At 39.9% G+C, this 19,963-nt stretch overlaps 1 protein-coding gene across 4 annotated transcripts in view; it reads right to left on the bottom strand.

Moving 5' to 3' along the window:
• The window catches only part of EXO1 (exonuclease 1), a 42,312-nt gene extending 23,084 nt beyond the window's left edge, over positions 1-19,228 (bottom strand). For 2 of the 4 annotated variants that reach the window (XM_024235800.3, XM_024235783.3), the window contains exons 1-9: positions 17,617-19,228; positions 16,942-17,240; positions 15,379-15,556; positions 13,532-13,651; positions 12,464-12,587; positions 9,887-10,024; positions 8,645-8,857; positions 6,651-6,838; positions 5,866-5,962 (exon numbers count right to left, since the gene is read on the bottom strand). In XM_024235800.3, coding sequence (XP_024091568.2) covers positions 5,866-5,962; positions 6,651-6,838; positions 8,645-8,857; positions 9,887-10,024; positions 12,464-12,587; positions 13,532-13,651; positions 15,379-15,539 — 1,041 coding nt within the window. In that variant the 5' untranslated portion in view covers positions 15,540-15,556; positions 16,942-17,240; positions 17,617-19,228. Of the gene's footprint in view, positions 1-5,865; positions 5,963-6,650; positions 6,839-8,644; positions 8,858-9,886; positions 10,025-12,463; positions 12,588-13,531; positions 13,652-15,378; positions 15,557-16,754; positions 16,863-16,941; positions 17,241-17,585 lie in introns of all 4 variants that reach the window. The other 2 variants (XM_024235788.3, XM_024235793.3) reach the window with 2 other exon arrangements.
• Between the last annotated feature and the right edge of the window lie 735 nt (positions 19,229-19,963).

Raw genomic sequence — 19,963 nt, forward strand, 5'->3', positions numbered from 1 at the left:
GAAACAGCTGTCCTTGAATAACATTTCCTACTTTGCTGGTCCTATACTTTTCCATTAAATGTATCTTATATTCCTAGGCCTGTTTTTCTTCTGATGAGAGTCAAGCAACTTTGTTAGCTCATTTCTAAAAAAAAAAAAAAAAAAAAAAAAAAAAAAAAAATCAAGAGTTGCTAGCAGCTGTAGAAAAAAAGATCAAAAGTAAATAAATAAATAAAAATCTTCCTAATACAAATGGTGCAAGAAATAAGACCACAACTGAAGAAACGTGGTCAGGAAAAAGGTATCTTTAAAATGGAAAGCAGCCAGGCACAGTGGCTCACGCCTATAATCCCAGCATTTTGGGAGGCCGAGGCAGGCAGATCACTTGAGGTCAGGAGCTCGAGACCAGCCTTGCCAACATGGTGAAACCCTGCCACTACTAAAAGTACAAAAATTAGCCAGGTGTAGTGGCACGCGCCTGTAATCCCAGCTACTTGGGAGGTTGAGGAAGGAGAATCACTTGAACCCAGGAGGCAGAGGTTGCAGTGAGCTGAGAGGGAGACTCCATCCCAAAAACAAAAAAAAAAAAAAGGAAAGCAAGCAATCGCTTTTAATGCTAATATAAGTTATTCACAATTACTACATATTTTGGAAGACAATGATCTGCTAAGGGGATGTCAATGATATTCTAATAGAGAAGGACAGCCAAAGGGAAAAAATTAGCAAAGATACAAAAAAAATCATTACAATCCCACCTGACAAAAATCCCACATGAACTCAGAATCTAATCAAAGCCTTTCACTTAAAGAAAGGACAAAAATAAAAATAAATAAAACAGGTGACATTATTCAGAATACCCTTTGAGAATTAATAAGGAAGGTAATTTAATTGAGAGAATGAATATAAAAAAATAGCTTTATCAGTATGGCTCATGGCATTAGATCCCACTGATGGTTTTACTAAATAAAAAAGAGAAATAGACAAGTAAAAAACCAGACTAAATAAATTTTAGATAAATAAAAATAATTCATTTGGTGTACAATTATGGTTCCTACAGAAATTTCTCTACGAGAAGGACAAAATTCTCACAGGGATTTGAGCTGATGAAGGATGGCCATCTTAGCATTCCATAACATTGCAATTGGTAACAGGACATACTCAACACTGTCAACTATTTTTGAGTTTCTGAGACAAAGGAAAAGCTTAAGAATCATTCTTAATGAAATTATAGGCCAGGCGTGGTGGCTCACACCTGTAATCCCAGCACTTTGGGAGGCTGAGGCAGGTGGATCACCTGAGGTCAGGAGTTTGAGACCAGCCTGACCAATATGGTGAAACCCCATCTCTGCTAAAATACAAAAATCAGCCGGGCGTGGTGGCACACGCATTTAATTCCAGCTAGTTGGGAGCCTGAAGCAGGAGAATCACTTGAAACTCGGAGGCGGAGGTTGCAGTGAGGTAAAATCATGCCACTGCATGCCAGCCTGGGCAACAGAGCAAGATTCCAAGTCAAAAAAAAAAAAAAAATTATAATGCTGTGGCCAGGTGTGGGGGCTCCGCGTGTGTAACCTCAGCAGTTTTGGAGGCCAAAGCAGAATGAGTGCTTCAGGCCAGGAGTTCCAGACTAGCCTGGGCAACATAGTGAGACCCCACAGACACACACACAAAATTAGCCAGGCATAGTGGCATGTGCCTGTAGTTCCAGCTCCTCAGGAGGCTTGATGCCAGTTACTGAAGATCGCTTGAGCCCAGGAGCTCTGATGTTGCCACTGCACTCCAGCCTGGAGGACAGAGAAAGAGACCCTGTCTCAAATAAAAAAAAAAAAAAAAGAAAGAAATGATAAATACTATCAATAGTTCAGCTGTGTAAAGATAGCACTTTTTAGTCTCCTTCTTTCCATAATCATTCCTCAAAACAATAAGAAACACAAACTTAACCTGCAAAAAAATTAGGAGATAATCTGTGACTTCTAAACCACGGTGCAGATAGAACATAGATGGAAGAAATTAAAAGACTTTGTCTGCAGAAGAGAATACCAAAGAGAAGCCAATTCCACCTACAGAAGCCTGGAGAAAGGCTCAAGAATTAAAGTCTTGGAATCACAGAAGCCCCTGGTGAGGGGAAGACTAACTAAAGAGAGAATTATTTGACCCTGTGTCCCCATCTCCAACCTGACCATACAGTTAACAAACATCTACCTGCCTTCAGAACCAGAACAATTGAACTTTTGAAATCCACAAAGAGTAACGGACGTAGCAGGCATTTCTGAAGGTAGAGAGATTCATTTGTCTGAAAACAGAGATGAAACAAAAGGCTAAATATTGAATGGCAAGGAACCATGCTATCCTTTCCTGGCCTGCCCCAACTCACTTTCCCTATCCTGCTCTCAAAATTCAGACAGCCAAAGTTTAGATACCCTAAGCAGACATCTCTTTTTGGAAAAATGTAATCATGCAGAGAACATTCCAACATTGGAGAATTCACAAATCAAATCCAATGTGTTACCAACTACATCACCCAAGAATGAAGTCCAACATCATAAGCCCCACTCATTCACACAATGTTCCCCATGAGCTTTTCGGGGCCCCTTCAAATATGACTGGCCAGAAGTTACCACCATGAGGGAGAAAATATCAACACAGGAAAAAAGTACACAGCAGTTACAAAGAGTGGAAGGAAACGTTCAAAAAATTATCATATTCTGAGAAAGATAAGAGATGACATCTAAATCTTCAAAAAAAAAGTACAATTAAAGAGTCCCTAGATATAAAAATATGATAGTAGAAGTAAAAAACTCAACAAAATTTCCTGCACTGATAGAAAAGCTCTGTGCTGTCCAATGTTAGCCACTAACCACTAAGCACTTGAAAGGTGGCTACTATAACTGAGGAAGTAAAATAGCAATTGTATTTAATTTTAACAAATTTAAATAGTCACACATGGCTAGTGGCTACCATATTACATGGGGCAAGGTTAGAAAATAGGGGAATAGCAACCTGAATGTAAGGTTTACATCACCGAAGCTGATAAAGTTCATTTTTAGGGTCGTTATGGATTTGTGCTCTCTTGGTAGGCTTGGCTTATTTCAGCTTACAGTAATGGTTACTTTTCAGTGCTGAATGGATCACCAGTTTGTTAGTGGTCATCTCTTCCAGGCTCACTTCTTTTTTTCTCAAGATCTGGTTCCTTTACATGGTAAACACTAAGACATTCTTAGCCCATCCATAATGAATAATCTAAAAGTTCCCTTAATATATCACTTTTTTCTACCTACGCTACTTTTTTTTTTAGCCTGGAATCACCCATCTTGAAAAACTCTACTAATCCTTGCAAACTGAGGATACACATCAGTTTCTCTTTGAGCAGACAGTAGAGAACTTGGCTTGGAATCACAGCTCCCCTATTTATGAAAATGGTCAGCTGGAAAAGTTACTTAAGTGTCCTCTAATTGTCTCCTCATCTGTAAAAGGAGAATGGTGCTGACTTCAGAGGCTTTCTGAAGAGTAAATGACTTACCATGTCTAAGGGCTGACCTCAGAGGCTTTCTGAAGAGTAAATGACTTACCATGTCTAAGGGCTGACCTCAGAGGCTTTCTGAAGAGTAAATGACTTACCATGTCTAAGGGCTGACCTCAGAGGCTTTCTGAAGAGTAAATGACTTACCATGTCTAAGGGCTGACCTCAGAGGCTTTCTGAAGAGTAAATGACTTACCATGTCTAAGGGCTGACCTCAGAGGCTTTCTGAAGAGTAAATGACTTACCATGTCTAAGGGCTGACCTCAGAGGCTTTCTGAAGAGTAAATGACTTACCATGTCTAAGGGCTGACCTCAGAGGCTTTCTGAAGAGTAAATGACTTACCATGTCTAAGGGCTGACCTCAGAGGCTTTCTGAAGAGTAAATGACTTACCATGTCTAAGGGCTGACCTCAGAGGCTTTCTGAAGAGTAAATGACTTACCATGTCTAAGGGCTGACCTCAGAGGCTTTCTGAAGAGTAAATGACTTACCATGTCTAAGGGCTGACCTCAGAGGCTTTCTGAAGAGTAAATGACTTACCATGTCTAAGGGCTGACCTCAGAGGCTTTCTGAAGAGTAAATGACTTACCATGTCTAAGGGCTGACCTCAGAGGCTTTCTGAAGAGTAAATGACTTACCATGTCTAAGGGCTGACCTCAGAGGCTTTCTGAAGAGTAAATGACTTACCATGTCTAAGGTGCTTAAAAGAGCACCTGGAACATAGCAAATGCTCAGAAAATGTTTGCCATTATTATTACGAAGCATTCTCTTAGGTGGAGTGAGGGACATGCTTTTTATTTCCACAGAGCCTGAAATACCTCTTTAGTGTAGCACTTACCGCATTTCTTTCTATATAATCACATCTCCTTCCTATTTAGGCAATGGGCATTTGACAGGCAAGGATCTTACTTTTCCTGTATTTCTTATTTTTCTTCGTATTCCAGAACCCTAGCTAACCTAATTACATTGTTTCAGTGCTTGATAAATGTTTAGTAAAGGAATAAATTAGTGAGCAAGAATTAAACTGGAAGCCTGGGAAAAGAAGAAAATGTTAACCAGAAGGACACCTCAAAGAGGCAAGAGGATGTAGCAACGAAATGGAAGCCAAAGTTTATTTCCAAGTTTTCCAGTGTGAGAACAGAAGAGACCTGTAGCTAATACTCATTCACTCAACATATAAACATAGTAAATATCATACAGCAGTGAGGATCACCAAGTTCTGCCTTTATGAAGACCACATTCTATTGGAAAGAATCAGAAAAGAATAGAAGCATAATGTTATACAGTAATAAGTGCTAAGTAGGAAATAAAAGAGAAATGTGATTAAAAGTTGATTAAAAACATGAAGAGTTTAGTTTTGCCTATAAATAGACTTGGAGGCTACAGGAAATCAGAGACGCAAGAGACAGTGAGAATTCTGTGGTTGGTGCACAGGCGAGAGACTGGAGTAAAGATGGAGACGTGACTTCTTTGCATAAATGGGATTGAAACCCTAAGGACTTACCTAAGGAAGAAATGTAAACAGAAAAGAGAACAGAGGATAAACAGAAATACAAAGAGAAAGAGAATGATGGGAGACAGTATCTTAAGGAATACATACAATACTGAAGAAGGAGAAGAAAACAGCAAATTGTGGCCAGGAGCGGTGGCTCACGCCTGTAATCCCAGAACTTTGGGAGGCCAAGGTGGGTGGATCACCCGAGGTCGGGAGTTCCAGACCAGCCTGGCCAACATGCAGAAATCCTGTCTCTACTAAAAATACAAAATTAGCCGGGCGTGGTGGTGCATGCCTGTAATCCCAGCTACCTGGGAGGCTGAGGCAGGAAAATCGCTAGAACCTGGGAGGCGGAGGTTGTGGTGAGCTGAGATCACACCATTGCACTCCAGCCTGGGCAACAAGAATGAAACTCTGTCTCAAAAAAGAAAAAAGAAAAGAAAACAGCAAATTGTTTAAAGAAACAGCAGGGGCATGCATTAAATATTTGTTACATCGTGCATGAGTGAAAAAACAGCTTTAACTCCCGTAGCATTCCTAGGCTTGGGTCTTCAATGATGCCAAATGCCACAGAAGCCGAATGGAGTGAGATGAGAAAAAAAGGCATCAAATGCTTGGTATATTCAAATGAAATGCTCAGGGATAAGCGTTTGATAATAAATAACAGTCACTTCTTAATTTTAAAAAATTAACCAATATACCTATGCTCTAATACATGTAATTTCTCTAGGATCAAGTTGTTTTTAATGTACATTCTGTACAGAGCCTGGATATAGAAACGCTTAAAAGAAGCTTAGTGTATGAAGATTTGCCTTTAATCACAGCTCGAGACATAACTAAAATGTGTTTTCATAGAGTGGTCATCAAAACGTTACCATAGCAGTGTCTGGATTGTAGTCATCGATCTGTTCAAAAGTATTTATATCTTTATTTCCAAGTGCTATTTGAAGAGCTATGGAATCATCAACATACCTAAGTTAGTAAGATTAAGGAAAAATGTATTTATTAACAAACAACCAAATGATATTATACTAAGATGGAAAAATGTTTTCTATTGTCACAGAAAATCCATAGGTTTATGACTTAAATGGAGTCTCCTTACTTTACACATCAGCATTACTGAAAGCACAGACACAGTTTGCTAGTCTCTATCTGTCTCTGCAGGAGTTGCTGTCTTCTGACAAGGGCCCAGGCCATCACTGACTCCCTCCCTTTAAGGGAAACAGAGGGGAAAGTCCTAGCCACTACCTAAGTGACTCAAGGCTCTGCATCAGCCTGCATGCACGTGGCCAGTGGCTATGGGAAGGGCATCCTCTCCTGGTGCACTCAGATGCCCAGAATGCTCCTCCTGATAAGTCGAGCTTGCTTGCCACGAGGAGGTCCTCTCAAGAGCCACCTTTGGAATGTGTACCGTAAGTGACGGACCCTGTGCATGCTTCTGTCAATCTAAGTAATCAGGATGCATAGCGGATGAGCCTTGGGTTTATGAACAAAAAGTTGTTCTAAATTTTCACTAGCATGGTAATTTAAATGAACAATATACAGATTTCACTATAAAAAAAGAAAAGCAAAAAATAATGTGCAAGCTTTTTACTAAATGCCTCACAAAAATATTGAAGAAAAATGCACAAATTCTACCATTGTGTTTCAGAAAGGATACTGCCCAGCGTAGCTTAGTGTTTCAGGATCAACATCATCTTCATAGGCGTTCAGAGGAATAAGTTTCCTTTTGATGGGATCAAAAACTAGCTGATAGAGGAAGGTATTGTTGGCCCGAATAAATCCTTTGATGTAATCCTCTGGTACCGTGATATTCATCTTGAGATAATGTCCAATTTTCTTGATAACCTAAGAATGCATGCAAAAATATTTTATCTGCAACTAAAGAACAGGGAACATATCATCCTCAAGGCTGATTGATTTACATTACAGGGTCATGAAGAGGGATTGAAACATTATCTGCTTTCATCTACATTAAAAAATTCTACCAGCTAATACAACCATGTTATATCACTTAAAATTCTAAGTCTCATAACTAGTATTTTCTTTGGTTTTTCTATTACTAATCTGAAGGATAAAAAAACACAGTTATATAATACATCGAGTTTGTGTTTCTAGATGTAACTTTGAGATACATTATTCATTTATCATCAAAACCTTTTTTATCAAGAAAGGAAAAAACAAAGAACATCCAAAATCTGAGAATTAAAAAAAATCCAAATATTTCTAGATCGTATTTTTAAAGCAAGTTGACATTCTGATTATGGTGAGAGTCATGGATGCTTAAAGCTGGAAAGGATCCTAAACATTGCATAGTAAATTCATAGATGAAAAAGGGAAGGCCCAGAAAACCAAAGGGATCCTGGAGTCACAGGCTAGTTAAGGCACGTGGTCCTAGTCCCATCTGGGACACCATCTTCCAACCTAGAGATCTTTCCGTTACATGACATCCCTCTTCGTCCTGAGGACTCAGGCCTTATACTCCTGGAAATAGAAAAATGGAATTTCTGCTCTGCAAACTGTAAGGGTTTAGAGAATATCCAAGGGGGAAAATGAGCTTCTTTGATGTTTATTTTTTACGAGAAACTACAAAGTAGCAATGTCCAGAGTCTCAGAATTTTCCAGATGATATATGACACATGGTATCAAATGAGGCTTAATGAGGCAGCAGATACAGGTTGGGTACACATTATCCAAAATGCTTGGCACCAGAAGTATTTCAGATTTTGAATTTTTCAGATTTTGGAATATTTGCATATACACATTATGAGATAACTTGGGGATGGGGCCCAAGTCTAAACACAAAATCCATTTACGCTTCCACACACTGACAGCAAGAGGGTGAAGAAGAAAAAAAACTCAATTTATGTTTCATATAAGCCTTATACACATAGACTGAAAGTAATTTTATACAGTATTTTTAATTATTTTGTGTACTCTTCACATGAGATCAGGTGTGGAATTTTTCACTTGCCTGCTGGGACTCAAAAAGTTTTGGATTTTTGAACATTTCAGATTTTTGGATTAGGGATGTTCAACTTGTATACAAACACAGCTGTCTTCTATTAGGCCACATTAAAGAGATTTGCATAAATGTATGATTCCTCTCTCTCATAATTTTTGTTTTAAAAAATATGATTATTTTTCATGAAAGCATGCTATTTATGCTAACATGTAATGAGTTTATTATAAAGTTTAAGTGAATTGATAAACATTTAATTTTTGTTTTAATTTTTAATTCAGTAAATATCAATAGCTATCGCCCACATAAACAAAAAATATTACCATAAAGGAGCTTGAGGAGTGTAAAGGGATCCTGAGAACAAAAAGTTTGAGAACCACTACTATAGAGTTATAGCACAGAAGTCAAAAGACTCCGAGTTTAATTTTACCCTAGAATATTTTCTCCTTCAGCCTCTTTATACTAGTCTTTATTTTAAAAATCACTACTTTTTTGCCAATTGCAGAAAACATGATTTTCCCAATATATGTTAGTTGCTAAGGCAAAGTTCTAGTGCCTCAGTCATTTGCTCCTTTTAATAATGTAATATAGGTTATTCACATAACAGAATATTTAAATCCATATTATGATTTATTATTTTATTAAGGAAATGCTTCAGAAATTGAATATGACACTTAGCAAATCACTCTTACCTTTACTATATCTGGATTATTGGCTAGTCTTAGGACTTTGCATGCCTTTGCTAATCCAATCCCACGCAGTGATGACAGGTAGTCACAGCCTGAAAGAATACACATGTAACGAAACTTCTCTTCCGTGAATACATCCCCAAGCTGCCTGCACATTCCTAGCCGAGCCTGATCAATTTCAAGTCCATTTCCAAACTGGTCCATCTTTAAAATCACCTTCAAAAGGAAGGGAAATTGTTAATACCTAGAAAGGTCACTGTTATTTGTCATTATCTAATCCACTGCAATAATTTTAAGAAATCTTTCTTGTTCTTCACCATAACACTGAAAGACAGGAGACATAGATAGACAGGCTGATGATTACTACTAAGTTTACAAATAAAGTATGCTGAAGCATAGGATACGACTAGACAAGGCTATACAGCCAGGACTCAATTGTCACAATTCTGGTATAAAACAAGCTCTTTTTGCATCTCTCTATTTCCTACTTGTGTTACAGGGTTGTCGTGATAATCAAACAGTAATGCATACGAGAAAGATTTTCTCTGTCACTTGTACATTTTAAGTAATCTTTTTCCTTATTATTGAAACAATACATGTTTATTGTAGAAAATTTGGAAAATATAGAAATTCAGGAAGAAAACAAGTCATCCCTATTCCCTCATTTATCACTGTAACCTAGTATTAACCTTTTGATAGAGACCCTTCTAGTCATAAATATAGGCATTAACAAAAATGAGAACTTCCTGTAGTTTTGTATCTTAATTCTCCCCTAAATAAAGTTTTCCATGAAATAGTTTTATATATAATTTTAAATAACTGCATAGCAACCCTTTAGTACATAAGTTAGTATACCTAAACTAATCAAGAAATATAAAGCATATGTTGTCATTATTAAAAAATAAAACTGGTACGCCCACATTCTACTAAAGAATTTGCATAAAACAATAACAAAACCCTCCAACCTTAAGGGCTTACTTTGAAAAAGTACCCAGATTACACAAACATCAAGCAGCAAGCAGCAAAACCCTTCATTTTAAATAATTATTAACATTATAAAAATAGATGTCAGTTGCAAATATCTATTAAATACAATAATTTATTTCATAATATTTTATAACTATTATAAATTTTGTAAATATTATAAATTATCATAATTTCCTGGACAGGAAAAATTCCACCTCCTTGATTTACACTACTCCTATCTACATAGAAGAGTAATATATAGTAGTCAGAGTTGAGTACCTTTTTACAGCCAAAAGCTAGGAGATCCGAGTCCTCTGTAATTATGGCTTGTACAATTCCCGCTTTGTTAAGATAGGCCAACTGCGCATCAGCTTCATAGGGAGCCACGAGGCAATCTACCCCTTGAGACCGGGCAGCCTGGAAGAGAGAATCACAGTGAATCTCTAGCACGGCATCTGGAAAGTACTAAACAACTTCCTGTTTCAAACCCACTTTATTACTAGCCTCAGCAGGCACATGCTAATATTACTTTGAGAAATCATTTCCTTTGAAGTAGAGTTTTTCTACTATAAGTTTCAGTATATGTTGAACTAATTATATAGCCATTAAGACATTTTTGAAAAATCAACTTATAAAATTTGGAGAAAAGAAATACTGCTACACAGCCAGAGGAAAAAAGAATCCTACAAGCTACGAAAGTAATTATTTTATTTTTTGGAGACAGGGTCTGGCTCTGTCACCCAGGCTGGAGTGCAGTGGTGCCAGCTGGCAGGGTGCACTGCAGTTTCGACCTCCTGGGCTCTGGGCTCAGGTGATCTTCCCACCTCAGCCTCCCGAGTAGGTGGGACTACAGGTGCACGCCACCATGCCCAACTAATTTTTTTGTATTTTTTGTAGAGACAAGGTTTTGCCATGTTGTCTAGGCTGGTCTCAAACTCCTGGACTCAAGTGATCCACTCACTTCAGCTTCCCAAAGTGTTGGCATTGTAAGCGTTCAGCGATTGTGCCTGGCCCAATTATTTTAAATTATAGAAAGCTTCCATCTTAAGAAGGGCTATGTTCCGAAAATATACATTTGTTTGGAGTTTTGAATATATGTTCCCCATAAAAATAACAGGTTGTCCTCTCAGGCTACGAAAGTCAGTGTACTGACACGGTATTGATAAAATTATAGACCATATCCAGCAATGTCTTGGGGGGAAAATATATACATATGTATATGTGTGTATACATACACACACACACACGTGTATATATACACACATATATAACTCTCCTCTAATAATATATCTTACATATATATTATAGACTATAGCACTATATTTAAACCAATGCATTATGAGAAAATACTTTTAAAATAAACTTGCCAAGAAAAACAGCCCCTATCATAGCCTCTGTGTCAAAATCTAGGCAGCTGGAACTGGAACTTCCATGTTCTAAACTATGGGAAAATGGTTTCCAAGGTCTGAAAGAGAGCCTTTGGGAAGTGAAAAAAAAAAGAGGAAAGAGGTATCAAGATCCTGCTGCTATCAATTTTGGTGACAATTTGCTATTTTTCTCATTTTTTTTCCTTTTTTTGTCCAGCAATAGTCCTACTCTCATCCTTTTACACCACTATTTGTGTCCAATCAGGGTTTCTCCTCTACTTCTGCATACAATGCCGCCTCTCTTCTCCTGACTACACAGAGCACACATTTCTTTATACTTCACACTCTCCTGCATCCCGTCGTTTCCTTCTAGCTTGACCCATACAGAAAGAGCCAGAGACTCAAATGACAAAGCCAAAATCAGAACTGTAGCGCCTATTTTAGCTCAGGAACTGGATGACAGAACTGTAAGCTAGAAAAAGCTGACTCCACCTTTATCATCATCATATCTTTAACAGGCCAGACATGGTGGCTCACACCTGTAATCCGAGCACTTTGGGAGGCCGAGGCAGGCGGATCACCTGAGGTTGGGAGTTCGAGCCCAGCTTGACCAACATGGAGAAACCCAGTCTCTACTAAAAATACCAAATTAGCTGGACGTGGTGGCGCATGCCTGTAATCCCAGCTACTTAGGAGGCTGAGGCAGGAGAATCGCTTGAACCCGGGAGGCGGAGGTTGCAGTGAGCCAAGATCACCACCACTGTGCTCCAGCCTGGGCAACAAGAGTGAAACTCCGCCTCAGAACAAACAAACGAACAAAAAAGCCACAACACCTTTACCAAGCAGGTTCCAAAAAGGGGAAAGTGAGGGCTGGGACTGTGGGCACCTTGACACTAAGATTTACAGGAATAAGGAAAGAAGCTGCTGCAAGGAGGAGGTGAAAGGGAACAGAAGTCTGTAGGGTGCCTGGGGCAACGAAGCTACATCACAGATCTCCGTCATTCAAGAGTGCCAGTTACAGTAAGTGTTGAAGACTATAGGAGAGTTGGGTGAGACCGATGCCTCCAGGAATTTGTTCCTTCCATCTCTTTATTTTTTTAATTTTTAATAGAGACAGGGTCTCATTATGTTGCCCAGGATGGTCTCAAACTCCTGAGCTCAAATGATCCTCCTGCCTCAGTGTCCCAAAGTGCTGGGATTCCAGGTGTGAGCCACCGTGCCTGGCCCTGTTCCTTCCACTGCTATGGGACAACATGACTAAAGAGAGAGCCTTACTTATGCCTTAGGATTTCTCCTTGGAAATTGTTGAAGTCTTCTCTATCTAGTGATGCTGTTCCCTTCTTCTTCTGACATCTGCCCTTTACTTGAGGTTAGGCCTAGAACAATTTTCCACCCTTGATTTTCTTCCTCTCTCATTAATAAACAAGTTGTAACTAGCTCTGGTGAACTTGCCCATCTGCCCCTTTGTCTTCATTTTCTACTGGCTTACTTTAATTACTCTGTGGGCCATGGCATGTGTGATATTGATAGACCGGGTGAAACACTCTCGGGCTTCTGAGACTTTCCCCTCACGAAGAAGCTGCTTTCCCTTAAGAAGATTGGCTTGTCGTCTTCTGCAACGGAAGAACATTTTTTAAATATAAAACATTTAAGAGGCTGACTCAAGAAACTGTAACAGAACTATAATTCAAGAAGCTTTCCTGGAGTTGAAAAAAGTTTTTGACTCATTAGAAAGTACACACCAGGCCCTTGAGAACATTAACCCAGATGATTTGGGCTTCTAAGGCAAAAAGAACAAGTGATTTAGAATGATTATATGCACACACACACACACAAGATCACCATTAGGCTTTTCCACAGCAATTCTTTATGTCAAAGAAAATGTAGTAACTAAGATACTTTTAAACAAAAGTGATAATGTAGCAGATACATAACATTTAAGGAAATCTGTTCACACACTAGGCTATAAAATAAGCCTCAACAAATTAAAATTTTATTTATTAATTTTTTTTAGGCCAGGCACAGTGGCTCATGCCTGTAATTCCAGCACTTTAGGAGGCTGAGGCGGGCAGATCACTTGAGGCCAGGAGTTTGAGACCAGCCTGGCCAACAGGGCAAAACCCCATCTCTACTAAAAACACAAAAATTAGCCAGGCGTCGTGGCACGCGCCTGTAGTCCCAGCTACTTGGGAGGCTGAGGCACAAGAATTGCTTGAATCTGGGAGGTGGAGGTTCCAGTGAGCCAAGATTATACCACTGCACTCTAGACTGGGCGACAGAGTGAGACTGTCAAAAAATAAAAATAAAATTTTTAGTGACTGGGTCTCACTCTGTTGCCCAGGCTGGAGTACAGTGGCTCTTCACAGAGATATCATAGGGCACTAAAGTGTTGAACTCCTGGGCTCAAGTGATCCTCTTGCCTCAACCTCCCGAGTACCTAGGACAACAGGCGCAAGCCACTGAGCCTGGCTTAAAATTTTTAAAATTGGTACCATATAGACTACAATGTCTGACCTTAGTGCAATGAAGTTAGAGATTAAGTAGATAATTAACTTACTCTCTTCTAGATCTCTCTACTTCCTTTTTAGAAGGTAAAGTACATCCATCAAATACGAGAATAGGCTTGATCCCATGAGATAGTAACATATTTACAAATTTCATACAAAATCCTACATACCTATGGAAAAAAAGAAAAATATTCAGTGCTTCACCTTTCTTAAGGTAATACTTCTGCTCTATTTTAAGCCAGATGAGAAAACTATAAAGAGAGAAGGTTTTTTTATTTTGTTATTTTAAGCAAATGTTTTCATAGGAATTGGAACTCTAACTTACTAGACTCGGATTCAAATCCTGCCTTGGATACTTATGAGCCATGTGATGTCTGGTGAACTACTTGACCCTCCAAGCCTTGGTTTCCTTATCTGTGAATTAAAGAGCTTTGATATCCCTTCTAATTCTGACATCTTTGATTTCAAATCTGGTCTTTTGCCCCCATTTTTTTATGTTAAAAAATTTCAAATCATTGAAAAGTTGAAAGAATAGTACAGTAAACACTAGATTCTTCCAACGACACCATATCACAGCTAAGTAATTTAATAGTGACATAATATTATCTAATACTCAGTTTATATTATAATTGGTACAATTGTCTCAACAATGTTTCTTATATTCAGTGGTGTCCTGGTAAATGTTTAACAACCAGTTCTAGGGGAAGAGGTGCCTGATTTCCCTGAGATAAATATTCCTCAATGGCAGATGAGCTACCTACGTGAACTCAATGAATGCTGAGCTGAGAAGACATGGTGTAGAAAGAGCTCATACGAATTGGCTCCAGGACACCACTGCTACTATTTTTTCCAAATCCAGGATCCAATCAAGGGTCAGGTATTACATTAGGTATTGTAACAAAAACAACTGCATTTACAACTTCTATCATTTTATAAAGAAAAGGATATTTTAGCTCAAAAACAGGAATGGGAAAACAGAATCTTTAAAGACAATCTTTTTGCATAACACAAACTTAGCAGCTAAGACAAAGAAAAAAAGATGACCTTTTAAATCATATCTAGTCATCTTGATGAAAGACTCACTACATTGTTATCCTTATTTTTTCTATTTGTTATAGATCAGTGACAGTGAACTTGCATTGGTATGCAGCAATGATTGGGACCTGCTGATCATAAAGCAAAATTTAGGAGAAGGCAAATAAGAAATTATAATGAATTTTACAACACATTTGTTTTTTTGCTAACCAGGATTATCAGTATATTTTCTGTACCCAAGAACGTGGGAGGCAGAAATCATCACAGATTTTCAAAGCATTTGTTAAAAACTTTATCTTAGGTTAACAATTGGGCCAGGCACAGTGGCTCACACCTGTAATCTCAGCACTTTGGGAGGCCAAGGCAGGCAGATGACTTGAGGTCAGGAGTTCAAGACCCGCCTGGCCAACATGGTGAAACCCTGTCTCTACTAAATATACAAAAATTAGCCGGCGTGGTGGGGCACACCTGTAATCCCAGCTACTTGAGAGGCTGAGACAGGAGAATTACTTGAACCTGGGAGGTGGAGGTTGCAGTGAGCCGAGATCGTGCCACTGCACTCCAGCCTGGGCGACCGAGATTCCGTCTCAAAAAAAAAAAACCAAAAAACAAAAGAATAAAGGACATATTAATAGTCTTAGTCCATCAGTGTCTTGATATTCTGGCTTATTATAAAGAAAGAAAACTAGGCCTATTATCACAGAAGGAAGTCATCCCTGATTTGGGAATATTCTAAAATACACAACTTTCACTTCCTGATAAGTTCTGGCATTGAGTGAAAACAATCCGTTTCTGGGGGGGAAAAAGGCTCTGTAGGTCTCATACTTAATCGTCAAAGAATTAACATAAGGTCCAGACTTACCTATCAGTAGGTTCACCTTTGGCTAGTTTTTCAGCACAAGCAATAGCTCCTTTGTGAAGCCAGCAATATGTATCCACAGCTACTACCTGCCCTTTATACTTCCTCACATGGATGGGTTCTGAAGCTTCTTTGATAAATTGTAGCAATCCCTGTATCCCCATGCTGCCAAATTAACTACCTGATATGAAAAAAGACAGGGAGAACAGAAATACTTAAAGAAAAATACATTTATTAAAACATTTTAGACAAATGAAGAGAAAGCTTGGAGTCCAATGCAGAAATTGGTTTGTTGTTTTTTTTTTTTTTTTTTTTTGAGACGGAGTCTCGGTCTTTCGCCCAGGCGGGACTGCAGTGGCCTATATCGGCTCACTGCAAGCTCCGCCTCCCGGGTTCACACCATTCTCCTGCCTCAGCCTTCCCAGTAGCTGGGACTACAGACGCCCATCACTGAGCCCGGCTAATTTTTTGTATTTTTAGTAGAGACGGGGTTTCACCATGTTAGCCAAGATGGTCTCAATCTCCTGACCTCGTGATCCGCCCGCCTCGGCCTCCCAAAGTGCTGGGATTACAGGCGCGAGCCACCGCGCCCGGGCAGAAATTGTTTAGATATTCAAGAATCACTGCTCTTTAATATTTTAGCTGGGCTCTTCCCTGTCAAACAATTTCCATAGGGTAGAATTTAAATTAATCACTAATACTACCTCTAATGCCACTTGACAGTTGCTTAATGTTTGTTTATTCTTTCCAAAGTGCTTTTGCACTTTCACTCCTAACACACGCTTCAAGGAGCCAGGCACAAACAAAACCATGCACGCGATGGCATCGCATGGCCTCTACAAAGGGCATTAATTATAAGGGTCAACGTGCAAATTCAAATAGGAGTAGAAACTCAAAACAGTTTGTAGGAAGGTAAGTATTTCAATTAAAAAACAAAGGAAAAATTCAAAAAGAATCACAGAAATGATCCTGTACTTTTTTAGGACTGAAATTCACTGCTATTAGAATGCATTATTTTAAGAACGAACATTCTGGTAATAAACAGTGGTGGCGCCTAGGGGCAACTCCATCAGTCTCTCTGAAAGCTACCCCAAAGAACTGTGAAACTGCACCTGCTATGCAAATACAGCTTCAAGACAAATGCTTTAACTTTCCACCCCCTTCCATTCCGGTTGCAGCCCCCTAAGCCCTTTCTATGCAGAGATTCTGGGACTGTCACAACCCTTTCTGATGAAACGACCTCCCCCCACTCTACAATAAAAAGTCAGTAATGGGCACTGAGCAGCTGCTTAGCATTTCATAATACAAATCTCTCCTACCAGACGTTAAGTTTGGAAGGAAGGGAAGAAAGAAAGTACAGAATCAGGAGGCAGCTTTACCCTGTTGACACCTTATCAGAGCTCTAAAGGCTCTAGTCCAGCAGTTCTCAAATTTCAGAGGTTCTTAGCCTCTCAACTCCACTCAGTGACTGGGATTCACTAGTTCTGCTGTGAATGAATTTTAAACAAAGCAGTCAATCTGGATGCAGGTGGTCCTCAAGCCACAGTTTCAGAAAAAGTCTCTTACCTCTCAGATGGTACCTAAAAAGAGTTTTCTCTCACTCCAAGGAAAACGGATATAATAGTTCATGAAATTTACATAAGTTTCTTCTAGGCCAGGCAAATATCCTCGAATAAGTATTTCTTCTTTAGCGTAGTAAGAATGGCTGAGTGCAATAGTAAGAATGACTGTGTACATATCTCAAAGAGATCGCATGTGGCACTCGAGGTAACAATAACAGCACCATCTTCACTTTATCCCTCTGTCTCGCGGAGATGTGCAGGCGTGGCCCCCAAGCCCATTCCAGACGACTCGTTTCCTTAGGTCTGCAAAATATTATGGGAAAATGTACTTGTCAACATTTAAAGGTGGAGAGATTGCATGTAAAACCTGGACTGCCAGCTTCTGCGGAAAAATGACGTAAGTCTGGCAACCCTGGCGCCTGCTCTAGCCCGGAATCGTCTGCTCTCTTATCTCCCTCCGTTCACTGAATTGCAGACCTCTCGTTACCAGACGTCCCCTCGGAACAAAACAGATACTCCACTCAGGCTAAGGGCTCTGCTGTTGGGTTGGGAAAATCACGCCAAACCCTCTCCTCCCCTTCCTGGAAGACCCGAATCCCGAGAGGAGGGTTGGAGGTGGACGCGCAGGTCGACCCCCAGGGAACCCACCATTAGCCTCCGCACAGCCCGCTCCTCTCACCTTCCGAGAAGGGACTCTCCTCCTCCCCTTGAGCGGAGCCGATTGCGGTTGGAGAAACCCGCTCCGACGCCCCTAACTCACTGTGGCCAGAGCACCCACGGCCAGCAACGCAGAACACGGGCAACTTGGCTACACAGCGCGCGAAAGGCAGATCTTTCAATTTGCGCGGGTTCCTTGAGGCCCCGCCCAGAGGATGTGACGTCAACGCGTATCCCGCAACCCGGTTCCGCCTCCTGCGGCTTCCAACTCATAAGGTTGCGTCCTGAGCGCTCCGTCTCGCTGGGTAGACAGCGGCTCACTACCCTACGACTCCAGCCGATGCTGCCGGCCCGAACTCCGTGCGACTTCTTGAGGGCGCGAGTGGCACTGGCGCTGATGGCCGATGGTGAGCAACGCCTCGGAAGTTGGGAATGTTTACACCCGCCGGGGCTGCTGGGCGTTGTAGTTCTCTCCTGGCTGCAGCCCCAGCTCTGGAGGCTGATGTTGAAAGAGCGCCGTCGCGCGTTGATGTTGAGGCTTTTCAAACCTGAAAAAGTTGCTCAGTCCCCCTCGGCGTCATCAGTCCCATCCTAATTCCTTCATTCTCTTTAAAACGCTCGGTTGCCTCTACAAATCGAAATTGAATTCAGTTCACGCTGGGTTCTTTTCCCCATTGCAGTAGTAGTAGTGATTAAAATCTGTCCCTACCATTTTACCTAGAACCCAGCTTCGTTTATTTTTGACGTAAGTCGGGGAAAAATTAGCTATATAACAAGACCTTGAAAATGGGCCTTAGAGACAAAGACTTTAAAGGCATTTTGGACTTTCATGGTCAATTGTGGCTAGGTTTCCAATCCTCATAACACCCCAGACCTCATCGCTGTCCTCTTAGGAATATTGTGATTTAAAAAATTGGAAGAAACCTTAGGCCAGACCACAAAGTAATGTTCTGGGCTCAGAGATCAATAGGAATGATAATTCAGACTCAATTCAAGGAATTGAAGGGGAAGAAGTGAGCACATTGTTAAAAATGCTCCCCATTTGATTACCTTCTTTACATCTTTTTCTCTTTTAAAGTCTTTATGATCACTCTAACATCTATCATGCCAATTTTTAAGGCATCTATTATGCCTTAAATTTGTTTCTAAAATTGTTGAAAAGGTGCCACATTTGGGGAATGTGTTTGGAAAAGCAGTGTTGCTTTCTCCCTGGTTCTGGTCTTTAGAGCTGGGACTAGGAGAGATGAGAGAAGTTATCTTCCCTCCCTCTTCCAAAGGCTATGGTAGACCTCACCCTAAACTAGCTTGGAGTGGACTCTTGGAGAAAGTGGGGGACAATTTCAAACTGCAGTAGATTAAAGAGGAACTTCGATGTGGGCAGCATGTGTTTGTAGAGAAGCCTTCTTATACTCATTGGACTATCCAGCAGTAGTAACTGCTTCAGTACCTTGAATACAACCATGAATATGTCACACATGGGGGTCTTAGGAAGGAACCCCAAAATCAAAAAGGTGTCCATTCCAGTGTCACTGAATCTGTCATAAAACTAACATGAGAGTTTGCTGCACTGTGAATGGCTCATGTATTTACTATGAATTTGACTCCCAAGGTTTCAAACTGGATTCTTGGCTGCAGTGTTCAAAGACTAAAATTGAAAAAGAAAACACTAGTTACAATACATTTCACTAACAGAATATTTTTACTCTTTGGGAGGACAAAACCATTTGCATCAATGTGTGCAGTAATTTACTACTGCCTTAAGTGTGCCTGTCAGTTCCAGGTGGCATGGGGGACATAAAGAGATGACCTGTGTCTTCAAGGAACTTAAGATCTAGTTCTGTAGACAAAACACATGTTTATCAGACAGTTAAGTCACAAATCATGATGGCATGTTATTAAATGCTGAAATAAATGGTATATCCCATATGTTTCCAGCTTAAGACTCAGTTCCAATGTTACCAGTTTCCAAATGTCTTCCCTAAGTTGGATATTTGTTTGATATGCACAAGCATTCTGTGAAGACTCTTTGGCCCTGACACTTCTCATATTCTCACTGTGTTTGAATTGTCTTTGCCCTTCAATAGACTGAAAACCTTTTGAGGTAGGGTTGCCAGATTTAGCGAATAATAACGTAGGACACCCAGAAATTTGAATTTCAGATGAACAACAGATAAATTTTTAATATATCTAATGCAATATTTGAGACATATACTAAAAGAAACCCCTGTTCATCTGAAATTTAAATTTATCTGGGCATTCTGTAATTTTATCTGGCAGCCTTACTTTGAGGGCAGGGATTATGTCTGTGAATTTTCACATCCCAGTAGCACTAGTGTTGATTTTAAACATTTCAAATGTGTGGACTAATA

The sequence above is a fragment of the Pongo abelii genome, chromosome 1 (genome assembly GCF_028885655.2).
Source record: "Pongo abelii isolate AG06213 chromosome 1, NHGRI_mPonAbe1-v2.0_pri, whole genome shotgun sequence".
Classification (NCBI taxonomy): domain Eukaryota; kingdom Metazoa; phylum Chordata; class Mammalia; order Primates; family Hominidae; genus Pongo; species Pongo abelii.